The sequence below is a fragment of the Neodiprion fabricii genome, chromosome 3, assembly GCF_021155785.1.
Source record: "Neodiprion fabricii isolate iyNeoFabr1 chromosome 3, iyNeoFabr1.1, whole genome shotgun sequence".
NCBI lineage: Eukaryota > Metazoa > Arthropoda > Insecta > Hymenoptera > Diprionidae > Neodiprion > Neodiprion fabricii.
This window is the reverse complement of record NC_060241.1, coordinates 27,974,954-27,994,855: the sequence shown is the minus strand read 5'-3', so window position 1 is coordinate 27,994,855 and position 19,902 is coordinate 27,974,954. Positions and strand designations below refer to the sequence as shown.

Sequence of the window (19,902 nt, the reverse complement as noted above, 5' to 3'; positions counted from 1 at the left end):
CTCTACTCCGGCCTGTTACGCGCTCTCGCCGTGTAATGAGAAACATTTCAACTCGAGTACATGTTGACAAACAGCGGATGACTTCCGTTTAATCAGGATTTACAGTGGATCAGAGTTACACGCCGCACACGCACTGCCGTGAACATATACATTTTGTAAACTCAATTTACAGTTAATCTCGACAGCTCCACCGAAGTTGCGGAACTGTGTGTATACGTCCTAATGACATATGGTTCGTTATACGCAACCAGACGCGTTATTGTTATATTGCACGGTATTAAAACGGCACACCCCAATATATTATCAGGGTATCGTACATACTCGCACTCGGTACACCTGACAAACGTATGGGCCAAAACTACGCAGATGTATTAATATACGACCGCGTGTGTGCCTAATACGCGTATATGTATATTATAATAGCGATATGGAACACGTATTGCACGTACGTAGATCATGCATATAGTTATCTCGATAAATTTCTCTTGACTACGAAATAGCCGATAAAATTGTGAAACCTTTTGTCTAATGGGAAAAGCTGCAGGTTTATCGCGGTAAACTTTACGCGTGCCGTTTATATCGTGGACCCATCCAATATATACATACCTATACGATGCAGGGTCATTAAACGTAACTAATGCGACTTCGCCGCGTTCCTGCATATTTTCTTCTTTCTGTGCACGATCTCGCCCTGTGGGCACTGGTCCTGACAATCCTCGAATCGGGATCCCACTCCGATTTAATCCGTTCAATTCATTTTCCAAGGACTTAACCCCGCGCTGCATGAGAGTTTAATCCAGGCAATTCGGAGACCTTCGAAATGACTAATCTAGTCAGCCAGAATCGGGATCTCACCTGCGGACGCATATCTCGGGATCATTTGTATGCCGCGGACCCTGCAAGGTTGGAATTTAGGGGATTTATATCCTACGAAATAATTAATTTGGGTCGAGGAGCGGGAGGCGAGGCGGAAAAGGGGGAGATATACTCATAAACGAAAGAAAAATGTTTGCCGCGGATGAAGCGTGGCGATGGTCGGGAAGATACTTCTCACTCGACTCGATTCCGACTTCGATCAAGCGAAGCCCAACTGCAGATTAATTGCCCGCCGCGAACCCATATTGTACCCGATACCTGAGGTCTTCATTTCCCTGGGGAGATTTTTATTCCCATTACAAACAAAAGCCGGCCTTGGCCACCCATCTATCCAACCAACCGTCCATAAGCTCGCTCGCCCACTTCCTGCTGGGTTTCCTTATCGCCCCGCCTTCCGCCTTCCGGTAGCTTCATCTCGCCGTATTCTTTTCCCTGCATGTGCGGTTGGCCTCCCCTCTAATTTTTTTCTCTTACGTTTTATGTATACACACATAGGAAGATTTTCTCGCTGTGAGAGTGGCGCTAACAATGAGCCGCGTGAACCAGATACCAACTCCTGCAATACGTCATCCACGAGCGGTTGGCCTTTTTACGGTGAAAAACTCACCGACCTTTTAGTCCTTTATCTCCCTCTCTTTCGCCTACGTGTAATTACGTAATTGAAGGCCCTTTTGTTTTCTAGCAAAGGATGCAGAAAAGAAAAGTCGAGGGAAATAAAAAAGAAAAATGGATATTACGGGTATAAAATTTGTGGGTCGTAGTATTGTTTCGCCTATGGAGCTGCAATGTCAGTCGTAAGTTGAAATTAAGCACGTCTGCGTTGAGTAGAACCGAGTGTTTTATACCCACCGGATAAGAGACCTGGTGAGGTGGTTAAATCGGGTCGAGCTTCGCGTGAAGTGGCCTTAACTGTTTGACGCAGATTGTAAGGTTCTGTAGGAGGACTCGGTTCCCTGCTTCGGCGATGTTGTGTGCCAGTTGAAGAAACGTATAAAGAATAAAAGTTCTACTCTCGACAGGCAGATAAGGGAGAAATATTGCCGAGTAACTTTAATAGAATACAACGATATATCAGGTGGGACACCCTCCAGGCCCGAGAAATACTTACCGAAGTACATACCAACCTACTTTTAGGGAGGACTAAACGGTATTCTTGTTACACTGAATAACCGCTGAATACCTACTTTGCGCGACAAATTTGATAGCAACGAAAACTTTCTGCATGCTAAACTGCCGCACTCTTTACCGCAATATTCGGTATATGTAACGATAATTCAACGCTCTTCAAATTAAGAATACTTTTCTCTACAATTACAAAGATGTGTATAACGAAAATACTCTAAAATCGCAGTAAAAAAAAACCGTTGTAAATTTTTAACGTGGACGTAACGAAACAGTTTTCTACAAAGTTACTATTACTAATCCCTGGAATTGCTAAAAATGCAGTGAAACGTCTATTATTTGCAGCGCAATTAATGTGAAGCATATAATGCAAACTTACAAACTAATCGTAAAGGTGCAGAATGGTTGTTTTGTTAACGTTTTATTATTTCGATAATTACACGAACTCGAACCTCGGCCATTAGACATATTTTTGGACGGCATAACCCTGTAGGCTTCTGTTGTCAATCCGGATCGATAATCGTGTATATCCGTAAGACTTCCATCAACGCTAAACGAGATTATTTTTCCAGTTTCCGGACGCCTGCCAAAAGTTTTCCATCGTAGACGTAGAAAAAAGCGAGAACACGTATGTCGGTGCCTTGGTTCTACAGCAGCCTTTGGACTACAGGGAAAGACCATTTTACCAGCTGCTGCTAATGGCCAGTGTAAGTTCTTGTTGAATTTTCGGCGTTATGCATATTTTTAATTTTTATATAATACAATTCTTTGTGCAGTACGATTTACGAATTTACTCGATCTTTTGGAGAAAAAGAAAAAATTGACTTACAACGTTTGCATAAAATGATGATTATAACGTTGACAGAATTTCAACTTTCCTCCGTCACTTATGAGCAAACTTTGTTTGTCGTTTTTTTACTACCACGGAGCTGTGATGTCCCAAATTGGGATGTAATGATTTTTTTTTCATATCGGGTAGATAAGTAAATGATGAAAAACCAATTACCGAAGTTGAAAATTTAAATTCACACAGTCTGCATTTTGGGTGTTCTAACTGGTCGCCAGGGCCTACGAGATATAAATTTTGTGCTGAATTATTCATAATTAATCACTTGTATAGAACTTTAAAGAGCATTGTAAATTCATCATAATGTTAATTAAAGTTAGCAAACCCCCCGCGAACACTAACGTAATAATGGCGACGGCGTATCGTACTCCCTTGAGATTGAATCCTGCAAAAGTTGGGACCCCTATAATTCTTGTATGAAAAAAAGCTGTTCATGAATAGGATTTCTTTTTTTTATTACAAAATGAAATCATCTCTTTCAAATAGGACGGTACAAATAACAGCACGACCGGGGTGGAAATTAAAGTTGCCGACATTCAAAACAGCCCGCCGGAATTTCTTGATTCCTTGACCGGAGTTGTGCAAGAAGATGATCCTATCGGAACTCTCGTTATGACCGTAAAAGCAAGGGACGGGGATCGTGGAATGCCGAGAAAGGTCATCTACGAGCTGGTCACCAGTGAGTTTTCATATCAACTCTAATATCGCACATAGGTGACATACGTATAATTAGAGTTAGAAAAGAAAAAACTGAAATTGCGAGCGGCTAGTTTTTACATTGGCCAACTTTCAGATCCGTTCGACTATTTCCTGCTGGATGCTGACACTGGTGAACTCAGAACAGCAAAACCTTTGGATCGAGAAGCGCTAGCCGATTCAACCGGAGTTCTAACTTTGGTAGTTAAAGCACGCGAAGTAATCGACGGAGTTCCAGGATCTGATAATTTAACGGTTTCGAGTGCTGAAGCCACCGTTACAATCAAAGATGTGAATGACGAGCCACCGTCGTTTAATCGAAGAGAGTATAATATAGAAATACCTGAGAATGTTCCCGACGGAACTCCGTTGCCACACCTTGATATGACCGTCAAAGATCCCGACGTGGTACGTGGGATATTTCTAATAGTCGTTGCTTCATGTATCGCAAAAGAGAGAAAGAGAAAGCTCTCCAACACATACATATATAATAATACTTAGTGATGAGATGAAACTATTTTAGGGCACCAACTCTGTGTTTTCGCTGAGACTGGAAGACATTACTGGAGCTTTTACGGTGGAACCTGCAATGGCAACAGGAAGCACTGCTGTTAATATTCGAGTAACAAATGGTTCCCTTGATTACGAAAATCCTAATCAACGAAAATTCATCATTCTGGTGCGTGTAAATCAGAGCTGCATAAAGTCTTGCTACGATTTCCTGGTTCAGATCATCTTAACGTTTCTCAAACGTGTTGAATAATTATTCAAAAATATTTGATTGGATAATTCTTGATGATAATTTTTTTTCAATAATGTAACACGGTTTTGGACGACATCATAAAGTTTTTATATTCAAAGCTTTGACAAAAAATTTCAGCACAATAAAAATCCATGAATTTTGCAATTCAACATAAATTGTTTGGCATAACCGTCAGCCTCACTATCATTCGACAAAATGAAAACTTTGACAGTATTGAGGATTGAGTCAAGTTCTAAATTAATGCATATCAAATATTACAGGTGATTGCCGAAGAAGTACACACCGAACCAAAACTTTCGTCAACAGCAACAGTGACGGTTAGCATTACAGACGCAAACGATAACGCACCTTCGTTCAACAGCCCTACATATACAGCTTTAGTGTCTGAGACGGCTATTCCTGGTACGCCAGTGACAACCATAAGTGCTAAAGATCGTGACAGTGGACAGTAAGTAAAGAATGCTTTTCAATAAAGATATATTTTTAACTTTCGTAATACACGTGAGAAATAATTTTTTTACGCCTCAAATGGGAATGTTCAGCTGTTGCGAAAAATGTTTAACAGTGATGATACAAAATTAGCTGTATTTTCTCTCGAGTACACAAAGATCCGTATCATCGTATGTGAAATATCTGTCTGTCCGATACTGTAATTGATCACACCCTCGAGAATAACAATTTATTGTTATTGAATATTTGTCAAGTTTCGCAAGCTTTAAGGAACCGCGCTGTGAGTGATTAAAATACTGCGATTAGCTGGATATTTTCTGACACTGTAAATTTTTGTACAATATTTTGATAGATTCGGGACTGCAGGCATAATTTATCAGCTTCTTGGACAAGGTGCTGAACACTTTTCCGTCGACAATAAAACTGGAGCCATAACTGTGGCCCCGTGCCCCACACCTGGAACTGCACCGTGCTTAGACTATGAGACACAAACTGAGTACTTCCTGACATATAAGGTCCGTGATATGATAAAGATTGTAAATTTTCACTCTTTATGTAATCTCACGAGTGAATGGAAATTTCAATCACAGAATAAAATGTTTTCGTATTTTTAGGCAACCGATGATGACGGAAAAGGTCAAACAACAAGTGTTTCGTTGCGTGTCGGTTTAACAGATGCAAATGATAGCCCACCACAATTTCTTCAGCAGAAGTATCGCGCGGTTATAGACGAGGGTGCCGAAAAATTTGAACCGGAGCTCAAAGTGCAAGTAAGAGGATTGGATTTTAATTGAATACTTTCTTAAAAGATACATCGAAATTAGTTATATTATTTATTTGAATAATACATTTGTTACTAACGTCAATTATCATTACAGGCACGTGACAAGGACAAGACGTCAAAAATCAGCTATACCATAGTAGGCGGAAATGAATACGATTTGTTCGCAATTGATACAGATACGGGTGAAATAAAGATCGCTCATAAAGGACCACTTGACGTCACCAATACAACGCACGATTGGATTGCACTGTCGGTCCAAGCAAGCGATAGCACATTTACAGATACAGCAATCGTTAACATTACCGTTCGTGATGTAAACAATAATGCGCCTCAATTTGCTGAAGATCTATATACAGCCAGCATACCAGAAGTATCTCCGATTGGTATGTTGAAACTCAATAACTCCGTAAAGATTGTGCAGTTCGTATGTCTGATTCAAATTTAATGTTTACTCATACTTTAGTAGTCAGAGAAAAGGATGAAAGTCGCATTCATTCTCTGTGTTTACTGTGAAATACTAATGTTTGATTTTTGAAGGAACTGTTATTGAAGAAATGGTCGCAACAGATGGTGACAGTGGAGTCAATGCGGAACTAGTTTACAGAATTCAAAAAGGTGCATTTGACGATTTCACAATCAATAATGCGAGCGGAATTGTTACTGTCTCAAAGAAGCTGGATTTTGATACCAGAAACACCTATCACATCGAAATTATTGCTTTGGACAAAGGTTGGTCTTAGCTTGTAATAACTGCCTTCAACGCTTGGAGGGATGTCCTTAATGTAGCTCGTATTCCATACATGAATATCCAACGAAGTTGAAATTTTTAATAGCAGGAAATATGATGGGACTAAACAGTTGAATGTCTTATTTTTCCACAGGCACACCAAGCTTGACTGGCACTACTACGTTGATGGTCAACGTTGAAAACAGCAATGATAAACCACCGTACTTTACCCCAGAAACTCAGAGAGCAGAGGTGACAGAAGATACAGCAGTAGGGACAGTATTTGCCATGCTAAAGGCTCATGATCCTGACAGTAGTAATGAAGATGCGCTGAACTTTGCTGTTTCTGGGCCAATCACAGCCATTGATAGAAACGGCCAGCAAGTTTCTGATAACACGACTTTCAAGGTATGGATAGAACAGTCGTAAAATTATGTATGTTTTGACATGATAAATTGAAGTTTTTTTTACAGTTATGCAATATTCTACACATTCCAACATTTATTCTGATAAAAGTTCTGTGAAAAATGTCTCTTTCAATTGCAGGAATTTTTCGCTATCGATAGAAAAACTGGTCAAGTTTCCGTAGTCAGACCACTCGATCGAGATATAGCTGCCACTGTCAGTATACCTATCATTGTAACGGATACAACGGCACCAGCCCTACAACAAGGCAAAGGTAAATTCTACTTGTATACTTCTATTTATACACGTGTTTATTATACAGAATGAAAAGCTTACGATTGGTAGTTATTTATGAGGACACTGTTACTGCAAACCCAGGGTAAGAAATTACTGTAAGGCTAATGAATGATTATTTTCCACTTTGACGTTTTTCAGGAACTTTGGTGATCACGATTATTGACGTTAATCATTTGGCCCCTGAATTTGCAAAACCATGGACAAACGTGAACCCACAATACAAAATAGAAATGCAAGAAGAGCAACCGACAGGTGCAGTGGTCGGTGCATTCACAGCAACGGATGGAGATAGCAATATTGCTGGTTATGCCATTGTACCCCCAAGTCCTTACTTTACCATTGACAATGTGACCGGTACGTATTCCTGTATTGTAATCATTCTATTTATAAATATAAGTAAGGAACAGAACTATAATGATAGATTTACGATTTACTCATATGAAATATAGGTATAGTACGAACGACGCAAGTAATTGACTATGAAGAAACAAAGCAACTAAGTTTCACAGTAGTAGCTTACGATTCCGGTGTACCTCAACTTTCTTCATCAGCGAAAGTTATCGTAACAATAATAAATGTCAACGATCAAGATCCTAAGTTTGATAAGGATTCTTACAGTATTACGATCAAAGAAAACTCACCACCTGGGACTCATGTCACTGTAGTGAAGGCTACGGATGGTGACGAAGGCTTATTTGGCCAGGTCAGCTACAGTTTAGTTGGTGATCATGCTGCAGATTTTAATATCGGTACGTCAGTTTTTATTAGTAATGAAATTCGTAAGTATTGTTTTCAAAACGAATTGGTTGTAATAATACATTGGTATGCACACAGGTCATGAAACTGGTGAAATTACTGTCGGTAGTGCGACAGTTTTAGATCGTGAAATGACTCCGGAAATTACTATAAGGGTGATGGCTAGTGACGGGGCTCCGTTGAACACTAGAAGAACAGCATCTGTTCCAGTGCACATCAAACTTTTGGATGTTAATGATAACAGACCAATATTTTCGCAACATGCATACAGAGCATCTGTTGCTGAAAATTTGTCCGTCAATCCACCTGCTCCAATCTTACAGGTAGGAAAAGTTGAGCCGAGTATTTTCGCAAATTGTTGTCATCAAATGGCGTCTAATGAAATATGAATAATTATTTTATAGGTCAGAGCAGCAGATCCAGATGAGGGTGAAAACGGCGAGGTGTTTTACACTATAATAAACGGAAATGAAAACAATTCTTTTACACTGAACCCTGAAACTGGTATTTTGTATCCTGCAGCAGCTTTACTTGGTAGGGCAGGATCTTACAGGATTGAAGTTGAAGCTAGGGATGGCGCTGGACATGGGCCACACAGCGACCGATGCTACATAGACGTAAGAGTGATTCCAGTAAATCAGCATAAGCCAGAATTCATTATGCCTGAATTGCCGAATGCAACAGTCGAGGTGCCAGAGGTAAGTACACTTATCACTGATACAATTTGTTGGTTTGATACTAACTAAAATGTTCTGCTTCAGAATGCAGGTGTACCGAATTATCTAGTTATGACAGTAAAGGCATCAGACAGAGATCCTGGAGAAAATGGACGAGTCAGCTATCATCTCAAAGTTGGGAACAAGAATGTTCAGGAAACCGAAGAGTTTGCCATCGATCAAGAAACAGGCGAATTGAGAGCGAAAATTATCTTGGATCGAGAAGTCAAAAACAAATTTGAAGTAAGCAATTTGAATACTAGTAATTAGATGCAAAACTTTTTAAAATTCAAAATTGAAACTTTTCTCTTTTTTTCGGACTTTAGCTTGTACTTGTGGCGGTGGACCATGGTAGCCCAACGACATACGAAACTTTACGACTTCTGACAGTGTTGTTGGTTGACACAAATGATAATGTGCCAGAGTTTTCTGGCGAGAATAATTACAATTTTCAAATAATGGAGAATCGGCCAAAAGATTATTTGATTGGAAAAGTTGTGGCTGAAGATAAAGATGAAGGAAGACACGCGAGAGTCTATTATTACATTTTATCAGGTGAGGTGAATTTTGTTCTGAGACAAAAATAAAATGTGGTTGTTAGATTGTTAAAATCTACAGAACTAGTTTTGGTGAACATGATCGAAACCGAATTTCAAATTCCTTTCTAGGAAACGAAGGCAATTCTTTTTACATGGATAAATCTGACGGTAGCATTTATTCAAACAAATCATTTGACAGAGAAAAAAAAGATAACTACCTGTTATCAATTCTTGCCGCAAACGATCCTGACATTTACGTCGGACCGCAAGATGCTGTTCACTTGATGACACATCCTGCATATGGGCATGCCAATGTAACCATAACTGTACTTGATGAAAATGACAATCCGCCAATATTTGAGCGAGAAAACTATTATGCAGGGATCAACTCCATGGCTAATATAAATGATTTTGTGGCAAAAGTTACGGCCTCAGATCCCGACTTAGGAGAGAATGGAACCTTATTTTATTACATTGCCAGTGCCAATCTGTACAAGTTTGGCTCCGAGAAACCAAGTGGATCAATTGTACCGAGTCCATTCAATGTTACGCAAGATGGAAAAGTAGTCGCAAGTGGATATATGGCTGAATATAATCAAGACAGATTCATTGTTGAAGTTATAGCTAAGGAAACTACTGCCCCAGAGAGATATGCACGAACAAGAGTACACGTAAGTTATTCAAATAATGATACACTTTGAAAAATGCATTTAATTGATACTACTGAATAGGACAATGGTTTTATACTTTTACTGAACATGAATTTAAGATGTTTATTGAAGAACATTTGCTCTTTATTCATTCTGCCTCTTCGTGAATTAGGTGTGGGTTTTCGAAGCAGCACAGCTGATCCGAGTAATTCTATCGAGACCTCCAGAGGAAGTTAATCGAGAGAAAGATGAAATTGTTACCCAATTATCAAACGCAACCCAGAGCAGAGTTGTTGTTGATGATATAAGATATCATGTCGATGCGTCCGGGCACATTCGTAGAGAATGGTAAGTCCAATCTCGTGAACAAGCAGATAAATTCGATACTGCATTCTCAATTAGTATAGTGCTTAGTTACAAAATTACGTCAAACATATTGAAAATTTGAAGATACAATTGTCCACGTTGCAGGTGTGACATGTACTTGCATGTGGTGGATACATCACAAAGTATAGCTGCTGTTCCAGATGTCTTGAAAGTTATTGACGCCAAGTATGATTCCCTGCAAGAATACTACGCTGGTTTCGCGATTGAGAACGTTGTGGTAAATTTGGCAATAACTAATTTTTGGATTTAGATACTTATGGAAGGTCCATAGAAAATTCAATTGTCTGTAAAAAAGTTACTCATAATTGTGTCCGACGTGTGATTCTAGCCCGCATATGTTGGAGTCCAAGAAGAACCATTCGATCCGGCATTAGCTGCTTTGATTGCTTTATTAGTAGTTTTAGTTGTCGGAGCAGTTACAGTAATTGTTGTTTGTTGCTGCTTGAGGCACTGGTGAGTAATTTAACTTGAATATCAACTTCCACAAGTAAAACGTCAAACCTCTTACTAAATCTCTTAGGTCACATTTATTTTACTCATTCTCTAACTTGATAAATTAACATGGTTTATTCCTATTTAATTTCAGGGTAATCACCGTACCAAATGACCTACGCAAAAAAGATGCTCTTATCAAGAAACAGATCATAGATGAATTGAATACCACTGAGAACCCATTATGGATAGAACAGTGAGTAATAGTATTTAAAATTTTATTATTCACCAACCTAACGCATATTAATTACTGCTTTAATACAGTGGGGATAGATGTACATAGGTATAACTTTGATTTCCTGCTTTTATTCAACAGAAAACTGAAGTTGTACGAAGAACAGGAACTAACCATGCAAGTATTCAGCGAACCTGAGGGCGGATTGGGAACCGAAAGGCGGGGAAGTGGAGTTAGTGTAGGCATGGGGGATACATCCCAAGATAACACCTATGCAACTATTCAACATCCTCTTCCACCAAACAGGCATCGACCTACTACACCAGATTATACGACTTTACCTGGTAATCACAATGTAAGTGAAATTTATATGTAATTTATTAATAGAGTCTGATCGGGACTGGGAAAATTACAAATTGTATATTTCAGCTGTATGAGTCAGCAATGGGCTTCCAGGGCTCGACATTTCAACCAACGCCAACTCCTCAATTAACGTTAGATCGTGACGGACAACCACAGTTCGTATCAGGACTCATGTAAACTCAATTATACACTATTCACCAACCCTTCCCATCCTTTTCCATCCAATGTAAGAATCTGATTAAGTTTCAATATTACATGCTTTTCAAGTGCATAATTTTGACAATAACTGGTTAATAATACCACGTATTTACATATAAGGGTTGTGTAAACAAGGCAGTTGCTGTAAACTTTTGAAAGTCTCTTCTATTTAGGGTAAACTTATATACTTGAAGGAAGAGCATTTCGATGAAAGTCAAACAACAGATTTAATTAATCTTCAACCATCTGCAGGATTAATATTTTCTCCTCTATTTCAATACCTACACTTCTTGGTGAGTTTGGTTCAAAATTGAAATCCTGTCTCACATAAATTTTAATTAAAAGCCTCTTCAAAGTTTACACGGTGTAGTTGAAAACTGCATTAAAATATTGAAACTATTCAGACAGTCGTATAAATTATACATCTAAGATATACTTATTAATGGGTGAACGTTAAATATAGCCGATGTGTGCATGTATATATGTGTGTTGCCAACCTGGGGTCGGATCTGATTTGATTTGATAAAAAAAAAGTTATTAGATGGCTACTGTGAAATAGCTTGTCGACTGAAGCTTGGCACGACAGATATATGTATATAATTCAGTGTGTAGATTCCGTCCAGCCCAATTTTATTGTTACATCACAGTTTTTGTTTTTCTTTTTATTTGAATTTCGTAACTGTACCTTGTTGCGATCGTGGCTGTGTTATTTAGCGTCGATAGATCGACATTGGAATTAATTTTAGTCCGTATTTATTCATATTATTAAATGACAATTTATTAAAAAAGTTTAGATGGCATATTTGCTATTCACACCGGGTCGATCTACACGTGTATTATCAAATAATTATCTGACACATTTTGTACTTTGCATACAAGAAAATACTCAAATAGTACGTAAAATGCTCGGTGAATCTGTAGACCAGAACGAAATTTTGTTAAGGATTGAATTCTCGTTGTCATTAAAATTTTAAGTCATCAGCTGCAAATGGTTATATCTATTATATCATCATCCTGAATAAATTCATTTCTATATTTGTGAAAATTGTAAATTTTAATATCGTATCCAATATTTCATTTATAAAATACTCCAATTCATCACTGTGCCGTATACAAAAGGCTAGCTACATTAATAAGCGTAATACGATTAATGCTATTTCCAATAATATATGGTATATAGTGCATGTGATTTTGTTCGATGTTCGATTAATGTCTGTTATTACATTTTTATGTTACTATTGTTTTTATACTTGGTAATTCAACTTTCGGTGACAACTCGATACAGAATGGGGTAGCTGTGCCAGTAATTCTAATTTGCGTCCATTCATTTATTAATAACACTTGCTACTGCTACAAGTCTAATTGTAAGTTTTGTAACGAACATATTCATTGACATAGACAGTTAAAAATCTCTTTAAGAATATTTGATAAAGATGAGAAAATTAAAAAAATAAGCAGTTGGTGAATAGCTCCGTAATCAATAACATTCCAGTATTATTATAATTTGATCGCAGCGAGGTTCACTTATATATTGTATCGCATAAACGAGTGAATGGTGGGCTATGGACGGACATAGTCATATCATAATTAAACTGAACGAGACACTATTTGTAATAATATGTAAAGCTTACAGTTACGCTCAATAGTTCCAGAGGATAATTTTAAAAAATGGCAACGAGTCATCCAAATTTTTACGTTTACCATATTTTATATAGTATAATTGTTTCAGGGAACAGAATATTATCTATAAGCTTTATAACTTGTTACATATTTCTCAAAATGTATCTCATACTCGAAGATAAAAAAAAAATCACTTAAATCTCATATAAGTTATTACCACGAATGTTTAATAAAATACAATTAAGCTATAATTGATTAAAATATTGTTAGAACGTTATAATTATTCGAGTTAGTCAGGAACTGTCTGTTTATCGATTGTAAACTGATTGTAATATTGTAACATATTTTACGTAAGTGATTAATAAGAAATATTCGTACTTGTAAAGATTATTTGTGTCTTAATTCTGAAAATTTCCATGCAGATTTATACAAAACAAAATAGAATCAAATCAGACCATGTGTCACTGTTAAAGAAACTGTTCATCGTCAATTCATGAGGTAGTTGTGTCTTTCATAAAAAAACCGCAAAAGAAGATATTTAAAAAATCAAATTTATCAGGAAGTTGTCAATTCGTAAAATCAATACATAAATTACAATCGCAGTACTTGAGTATATAGCAACTTGTTAAAAATTTCGTCCGAGATATGTACATACGTCAATCTCGAACTATATTGCACTTGCTAGTTACGCTCTTATCTTGCCTTAAATTACTTTTTATATCGAGAACATTGTTTTCTTCAGTCAACGGAAAACTATTTCCGTAATTTTCTGTAGTGCATAGAATATTACCATCTACAGATGGAGAACTTGATTTTGTCGCATCATTGTTTCGGCTGTTATATTTATTTACACCATCAACACTTTGTTTGAATGTATAGTCAAACAGTTCAACTAAAGCTTCTGGTTGATCTGCCCATAATTTATATCCCTTCTTGGTAGGGAATTTTCTGGTAGCGCCACAGGTAAGACACGTCCATTTGACCATTTTCATGGGTTTTGACATCAATCGTACTCTAGCCGTGTCCCCTGGTATCAGAGGCAACTGACAACACTTACAGATTGTTCTCTTTATATCTGTACTCCTGTAATATTTTGTTGAATGCAAATACGAAATCAGTAATATTAAATAGTGTCATGTTTTTAGTGAGTTCACTTAAGTAGGATAGTTAGTCATTCTATTATAAAACTGGGTATTGTTAGTTTGTTTTGAATTGACAATAACGTATTAAATTCATAACAAGTTCATACATTTTTCTCATAAACAATGCACTCTACATTTTATCGAATTTTCTGTCACTATACGCATATTACATCAGACTATCTGTAAGAACTGCTAGTGTCTAGCGAATAGAATTAAGAGTTTGATAAACTGATACAGTAAAATCATTTTCGAAATGATAAAAACAAATAAATTTTATGGATAAGTGACAATCTGTAATACTTATCTACCTTCAAGGTAGGTACATATTCTCAGTCTATTTTATTCGGTACATGACCTTGCAGTATCAATATTTTTGCTCTGAATCAAATCCCAAACGATACACATGAAATTGTAGTATCATATTGTAATGAGTGATTTGAGCTATGATAATAGAACAATAGAGAAAATATGACTTACATTCGAAGAACAGCTTTTTTTGCACATCCAAGCATTATGTTACCGTAGTACGAAGCAGCGACTGGATTCTTGGACTGTATCGCCATTAAATAACTAGCCTATGATAATAGAAACAAATTAATGTATAAATGCATTTCATAGAGCGATAGAATTTTTAACATTAAAGGGAGGGTACACTCGTCAATTCATGTATGTGGTGGGAAAGTCTGATTTTTTTTCAACCACTTCTTTTCATACTGAATGCAATGCAGAAAACTGCTGAAATAAAAAACAGATATTCACATAATTTTTACCAGTTTTATTTCGCAGGAATTGATCTATGGCAAATTCCATGCTTTTATTTGTGAAAAATGTTACAAAAAGCTCGCAAAATAAATTTCAAATTTTCAAATCAATTTTTACAACCTTTGAAACATTTTTTAACAGTAAAAAAGTTATTTTTTTTTCCAAGTATCTTTCACAAATACGGGCATAGAATTTAAGATTGGTCAATTCCTTTAAAATAAAACTGGTAAAAATTGTCTGAATATCAGTTATTTTTCAGCAATTTTCTGCGTTAGGTTCGCATGCATGAATCAACGGGTGTACCCTCCTCTTAATAAAAAATATAAAACACTGCTGTAAGGTAACGTAATATTACTGTTTGCAGTTACTTTCAAATAACGCATATAGTTACTATCATTTTTCACTAAATAGGGAAGATTCTCCGAGAAAAATTTGAATGAATTAGGAGTAAGCAATCGACTATACCTGATACAAATAATTCATTCTCTCCAAAACATCTTTTCCCTGGCATAGCTTCACATTTATTGCTGCGATAATAAAAAAGTGAGGTTAGTTTCAACGTTATTCTCTCTGACAGCATTTGCACAATTTTTTTGCAGACTGTCAAGTTTTAGTTGATTATAACTAATCAAGTACCAAAGCGGCTGATCGACTAACGAGCACTAGTTCAATAATTTACCATTTGATGACATTTGTCTGTAATTGTCGACTACCGACTCAGGTGACACATTTATCGCGGGGCGCAGACTTTAGTGGCCTTACGCATGACAACGGACATGCGTGCATGTCACTGCATTCTTAAATGTGATTGGCTAGTAGCTTTGCGATTTTATACTTACATCATACCCATCATACGTATGTACAAATACTACGTGCTGATAGTACGCATGTTTGAATTGGTTTATAGAATAGATTCTCGGCTTAATTAAGTATTCATTTGTAATTATTACTCGTATTACACCTATCGGATCTAATAATGATCAGTGGAGGTTTACGATATGCTGGAAAAGCTCGTGGAAACGTCACCAGTAGTTCATACCTTGGACGTGGCATTGAGCCGAGCAGTTATCTGCAACTCTGCAGCCTTTCCGCAAGGCCAACGGAATTGACCTCGGCATTGCTCGGCATCGCAAAATTGATAGGGACTGTCCTCGATCGAGACTGCGGCCAAGGCCTGACCGTGAAACATGGAGGGAGGCCTTGGACGCTCCAATGTCACGCAGAGACCAAGGTATTTGATCTGTCCTTGGCTGTACGCGTTTATACACACATATGTGACTACAGTGTCTGTACACCGTGGGTTACGTCAAGCAAAAGCCCGTGTGACTGATAAGTATTGAAGCATTTCGGACGGCTTATTTCTATCCACCTGTTACATCACAGCGCAGTACTTTTGAACGGAGTTTAGATGAAAAGTATTTATTCGAAAATAACATTAAAATCACCGTAAGTATTTTTCAGCCTGGGTCCTGACTAATAGTTCCACGGCTTACCACTAGAGCCGTTCTTGTGACATGTCGATGAAGAAATCTTCTCGCAACACATGTATCGTTCAGAAAATTCAAGTACAGGACATTGTTGAGCGCAAGCCTTCGTGGGGACGAACAAGCCGGACGGGCCAGCGTCCGTCGGGCTAAACCTAACCTAACCTCTAACTGTTATGGTTGTTTTGCTTCCTTTTTTAAACCTTATAAACAAAGGATTATCACGTCCCCACCGCAATTTTATAGCTACGTAAATAAAACTATACCGCCGCCATAGAAGGTGTGAGAGCACAACTAGGTCTATGGGACGTTGACAATTACTCCATCCCTGTCACGAGCAACCGCTATACGGAAACTGGGAAAATTGGTCGTTGAATTCTTCAATAATGAAATAATCTTCGTACATTGCTGTAATCAACAAAAACGAAATCTCAACTCGAAGGAGGACAACAATGTACGTAGGCAATAGCTTCTCTATATTTTGTGTACGTACGTATGTCGGAGTGTGTATCAACTTACCAGACAGTGAAGGGGTTAAGAAGGCCACTGAAAAACCATGGAATTCATTCCAAATGGAATAGTATTTAATGAGGTAAATTGGTGAATCCACATCCAACTTCAGTTATCGGCTACCGATGCAAACTTAATGTAAATTAAGGGTTTTCAACGCAAACCTCAAATTTTAGCGGGGTTGAGATTGTCGGATTTTTTTTCGAATCAAGGCCGTTGACTACAGAATATGAAGACAGTTTCCCTAATGGCTTTGGTGTGACAACCGAAAATCGTCGTGCGCTTGCGCTCCCGAAGATGTTCCAACGGTATTGTTGAAAACATATTGCAGAACATCAGAGAGTTACCGATTTTGACCCGATACTGGCTGCATTCACCTTCCTAGTAACACAGTCTTCGCAATGGTTAGTCGAAGCTAGTACATAGCCTGTGTGTACTGACCGACTTGTCGGCGATGCAAGAAATTATTGATGAGAATAAATTTCTTCCAAAATTCGTAGCAAAACAGTGATTTAATTAAAGTATAGGTACCCGAGAGAAGAATGTATGCATAGATCATGAATAATAACAGATCAGATGAGATAATGATGCAGAGACCAAAAAGTATACATGCATATGCGGTGCATGTACGATATTGATATATATATTCCATTTGCGATTAATATGTGATGCATGCTATAAATTTTATAATATTCCAGGAGACAAACTAGATTATCCACAATAATCGGCTATAATATGAAAATAGAAGAATTATTCATTTCGAAATGGGATTCTATTCGACACGCGCTCGATGTATTCCATAACATTAATATTCATAATTATTCCAACAATTTTTCATTTGCTCTCTCGATCTTGAATTTTCGTCGGCATAGAATCGAAACGCTGTTTTAGCTAGTCGCAAGTGACGTATCTACGTTGGGTAGAGAAGCAGAATTGTTTTTCGAAAAGTATTCGTATGGAAAAAAATTCAGAGTAACTGTAATGCATCTCGGATGCGCTAATTTCGATCGCGATGAAATGGATGCTCCGTATATGAGACAGTATTTAACGCAGTGTCCTGATTTGAAGACCTATAAGGTGATTGCCGGCGATTTTTTTTTTTTTTGATAGGGTGAGATAGAGCGAAGCATCTTGAAACTTCAAGTGTATTTTAACACACATTCGAAAGGTACGATCAAGTATTTATATCAATCAACTGACGCAGAATGGCAGCGTTATTAGCTAACCCGTTAACTGAGGAATATGTCTTTAGTCAACGGCTGACTATCGGAGGGCCTAGCCGCACGAGTCTGGAATCGGCAGGAAAGATAAAGTGCGTACTTCTTGTCTGAAATGTGAAAACTAAAATCATTATACATCATATGATGTCATCATACATCATACATAGTATTGAAGTTCGAAACCAAAGTTCGGATGTTCAGAAAGTGATGTCACCCAAAATTTTTTTTCTTTTGACGTCTTCGATCTATACTAATCAGCTAGCCGAATTCCTCAGTCTGGAAACAACCGCGCACTAGAGCGGACGGATGAGAATCGCGCTCCGCAGATTTCGAGTACCGGGTTCTTCTACTTCCTGGATCCTGCACTACGGGTCCGCTTCCCGGTGCAACTCAAGTTCCAGGAGAAGTGCTCCGTAGTTTCTGCGCTTAAGGTCCACTACCTGGTGGAACTCGACTTCGAGGACAAGCGCTCCGTAGTTCTGGCTGTCCAGGTCCTTGACCTGGTGACTTTTGACCTTCGGACTAATTTTCCGTAGTTCTGGTTAAACTTGTCATGTCCACAATAAATTATTTGAATTCATTTTTCGCGTAAGCACAAATTCAGGAGCTATCAATGCGCTAATGAAATTTCTATAATTTCTTATTATTTTCTCATAATCTTCTTAGTGAAATGTGTCGATAAAAAAATTATATTAATCCTTACACAATATTTTTGATGTGTTCTATTGGTGAAAATACTTATTAGTCTTTGGGGTTTGACCCGAGGTGGTTGGCGGTGGTTAGAGGTGGTCGGAGATGGTTAGGGGTGGTCGTTGGTGGCGGATGGCAGCGGTTGGAGGTGATCGAGGTAGACAAGGAGAAGGACAAGGGGGAGAAAGACGAGGAAGACAAGGAGAACGAGGATTTCTGCACGGTGAGTAAAACACTTTTATAATATTGAATGGCGTTTGTAATTACGTTTTATTTGAAATTTTTTAAACCAGACATGTTTACAATACATTATTTCACTTTATTTTTCGCGCAAGCCCAAATTCGGTAGCTCTCAACGCGCTAATAAAAGTTCCATTACTTTTTACAATTTTCTCATAATCTTCTTGGTGAAATCTGTCGACAAAAAAATTATATTAATCCTTACGCAATATTTTTGATGTGTTCTAATATTAAAAATATTTATTTGTATTCAAGACATAACCAGAGGTGGTCAGCGGTGGTCGTTGAAGGCGGTTGGCGGTGGTTGGAGGTGATCGGTGTAGCTTGAGGGTGGTTGCGGGTAATCGTGGGAAACGAGGAGTGGGAGGACTATTGCACTATTCCGACGTAATTTTGCGAGAGAATTCGATTGAGCGCAGTACTAACACGCTGCGATCAACGCATCTGAAGTTACAGCCAAAAAAGGAGAACCTGTGTTTTCGACATTTTTCAGCAGGTGCTTTTTCGCTCGACGTTTCTCTCCTGTTGGTCCTACACTTTTTTCGCTGCGTTTTCTGAGTTCCTGAGGGTCCGATTAGTCAGGTGAGGGTCATTCAAATCTAATCTCAGATCAAAAATTTTCGGCTCCAAAAATGAAGAAAAAGTAAGGCTAACCCCTTTGCATTTTTGGCGAAAATTTTGGCGATTCTGAAAAGTGCTGGAATAAATTCTTTCATGCACTATTCCGAAGTAATTTTGCGAGAGAAATCGATTGGGCGCAGTCCCAATACGCTGCTATCAACGCATCGAAAGTTACAGCCAAAAAACAAAACCTGTGATTATATGAATCCTTACGTAATGTTTTTGATGTGTTCTTATACTGAAAATATTTATTGCTATTCCAGGTACAACCCGAGGTGGTTATCGGTGATTGTTCGAGGTGGTTCGCGATTGTTGGAGGTGGTCGGAGGTGGACGAGGAGGAGGACGAACTGAACTGAGTCTCAAAGCCC

General features: G+C 37.9%; 2 protein-coding genes and 1 long non-coding RNA gene across 5 annotated transcripts in view; 2 read left to right on the top strand and 1 right to left on the bottom strand.

The window, feature by feature from the left end:
• LOC124177400 (cadherin-87A) overlaps positions 1-13,253 on the top strand; it is a 164,999-nt gene extending 151,746 nt beyond the window's left edge. The window contains exons 6-29 of the mRNA XM_046559730.1: positions 2,571-2,705; positions 3,332-3,524; positions 3,639-3,949; positions 4,065-4,220; positions 4,565-4,752; positions 5,107-5,269; positions 5,369-5,524; positions 5,633-5,921; positions 6,076-6,267; positions 6,420-6,673; positions 6,812-6,944; positions 7,106-7,321; positions 7,417-7,716; positions 7,802-8,046; positions 8,128-8,421; positions 8,485-8,682; positions 8,766-8,994; positions 9,108-9,649; positions 9,801-9,976; positions 10,100-10,232; positions 10,344-10,468; positions 10,602-10,703; positions 10,824-11,037; positions 11,112-13,253. Of these exons, the coding sequence (XP_046415686.1) occupies positions 2,571-2,705; positions 3,332-3,524; positions 3,639-3,949; positions 4,065-4,220; positions 4,565-4,752; positions 5,107-5,269; positions 5,369-5,524; positions 5,633-5,921; positions 6,076-6,267; positions 6,420-6,673; positions 6,812-6,944; positions 7,106-7,321; positions 7,417-7,716; positions 7,802-8,046; positions 8,128-8,421; positions 8,485-8,682; positions 8,766-8,994; positions 9,108-9,649; positions 9,801-9,976; positions 10,100-10,232; positions 10,344-10,468; positions 10,602-10,703; positions 10,824-11,037; positions 11,112-11,222 (5,055 nt within the window). The 3' untranslated portion in view covers positions 11,223-13,253. The remainder of the gene's footprint in view (positions 1-2,570; positions 2,706-3,331; positions 3,525-3,638; positions 3,950-4,064; positions 4,221-4,564; positions 4,753-5,106; positions 5,270-5,368; positions 5,525-5,632; positions 5,922-6,075; positions 6,268-6,419; positions 6,674-6,811; positions 6,945-7,105; positions 7,322-7,416; positions 7,717-7,801; positions 8,047-8,127; positions 8,422-8,484; positions 8,683-8,765; positions 8,995-9,107; positions 9,650-9,800; positions 9,977-10,099; positions 10,233-10,343; positions 10,469-10,601; positions 10,704-10,823; positions 11,038-11,111) is intronic.
• Positions 11,043-15,933, bottom strand: LOC124177401 (ribonuclease P protein subunit p21). Of its 2 annotated transcripts, none has more exons than XM_046559731.1 (4): positions 15,807-15,933; positions 15,233-15,294; positions 14,483-14,580; positions 11,043-13,946 (listed from the first exon to the last, which is right to left on the bottom strand). In XM_046559731.1, exons 1-4 carry the CDS (start codon positions 15,883-15,885, stop codon positions 13,520-13,522), a joined length of 666 nt encoding a protein of 221 aa, XP_046415687.1. In that variant the 5' UTR covers positions 15,886-15,933; the 3' UTR covers positions 11,043-13,519. The 2 variants fall into 2 exon arrangements, with proteins under 2 accessions (XP_046415687.1, XP_046415688.1); XM_046559732.1 differs by lacking the exon at positions 15,807-15,933 and adding an exon at positions 15,447-15,567.
• A 434-nt stretch (positions 15,934-16,367) lies between these two features.
• Positions 16,368-19,395, top strand: LOC124177402. 2 transcript variants are annotated; one of them, XR_006869605.1, is made up of 4 exons: positions 16,368-16,843; positions 16,938-17,165; positions 18,747-18,894; positions 19,167-19,395. It is a non-coding gene; the product is annotated as an uncharacterized LOC124177402 (long non-coding RNA). The 2 variants fall into 2 exon arrangements; XR_006869606.1 differs by having other exon boundaries at positions 16,368-17,165.
• Positions 19,396-19,902: the final 507 nt, after the last annotated feature.

Bases quoted from the DNA above. Each gene is read 5' to 3' on its own strand.
- LOC124177401 (XM_046559731.1), bottom strand. From the start codon at position 15,885: ATGCCGAGGTCAATTCCGTTGGCCTTGCGGAAAGGCTGCAGAGTTGCA. The intron at 14,581-15,232 runs GTATAGTCGATT...CTATTATCATAG, and splicing joins GAATGAATTATTTGTATCAG to GCTAGTTATTTAATGGCGAT. The intron at 13,947-14,482 runs GTAAGTCATATT...AAAATATTACAG, and splicing joins AAAAAAGCTGTTCTTCGAAT to GAGTACAGATATAAAGAGAA.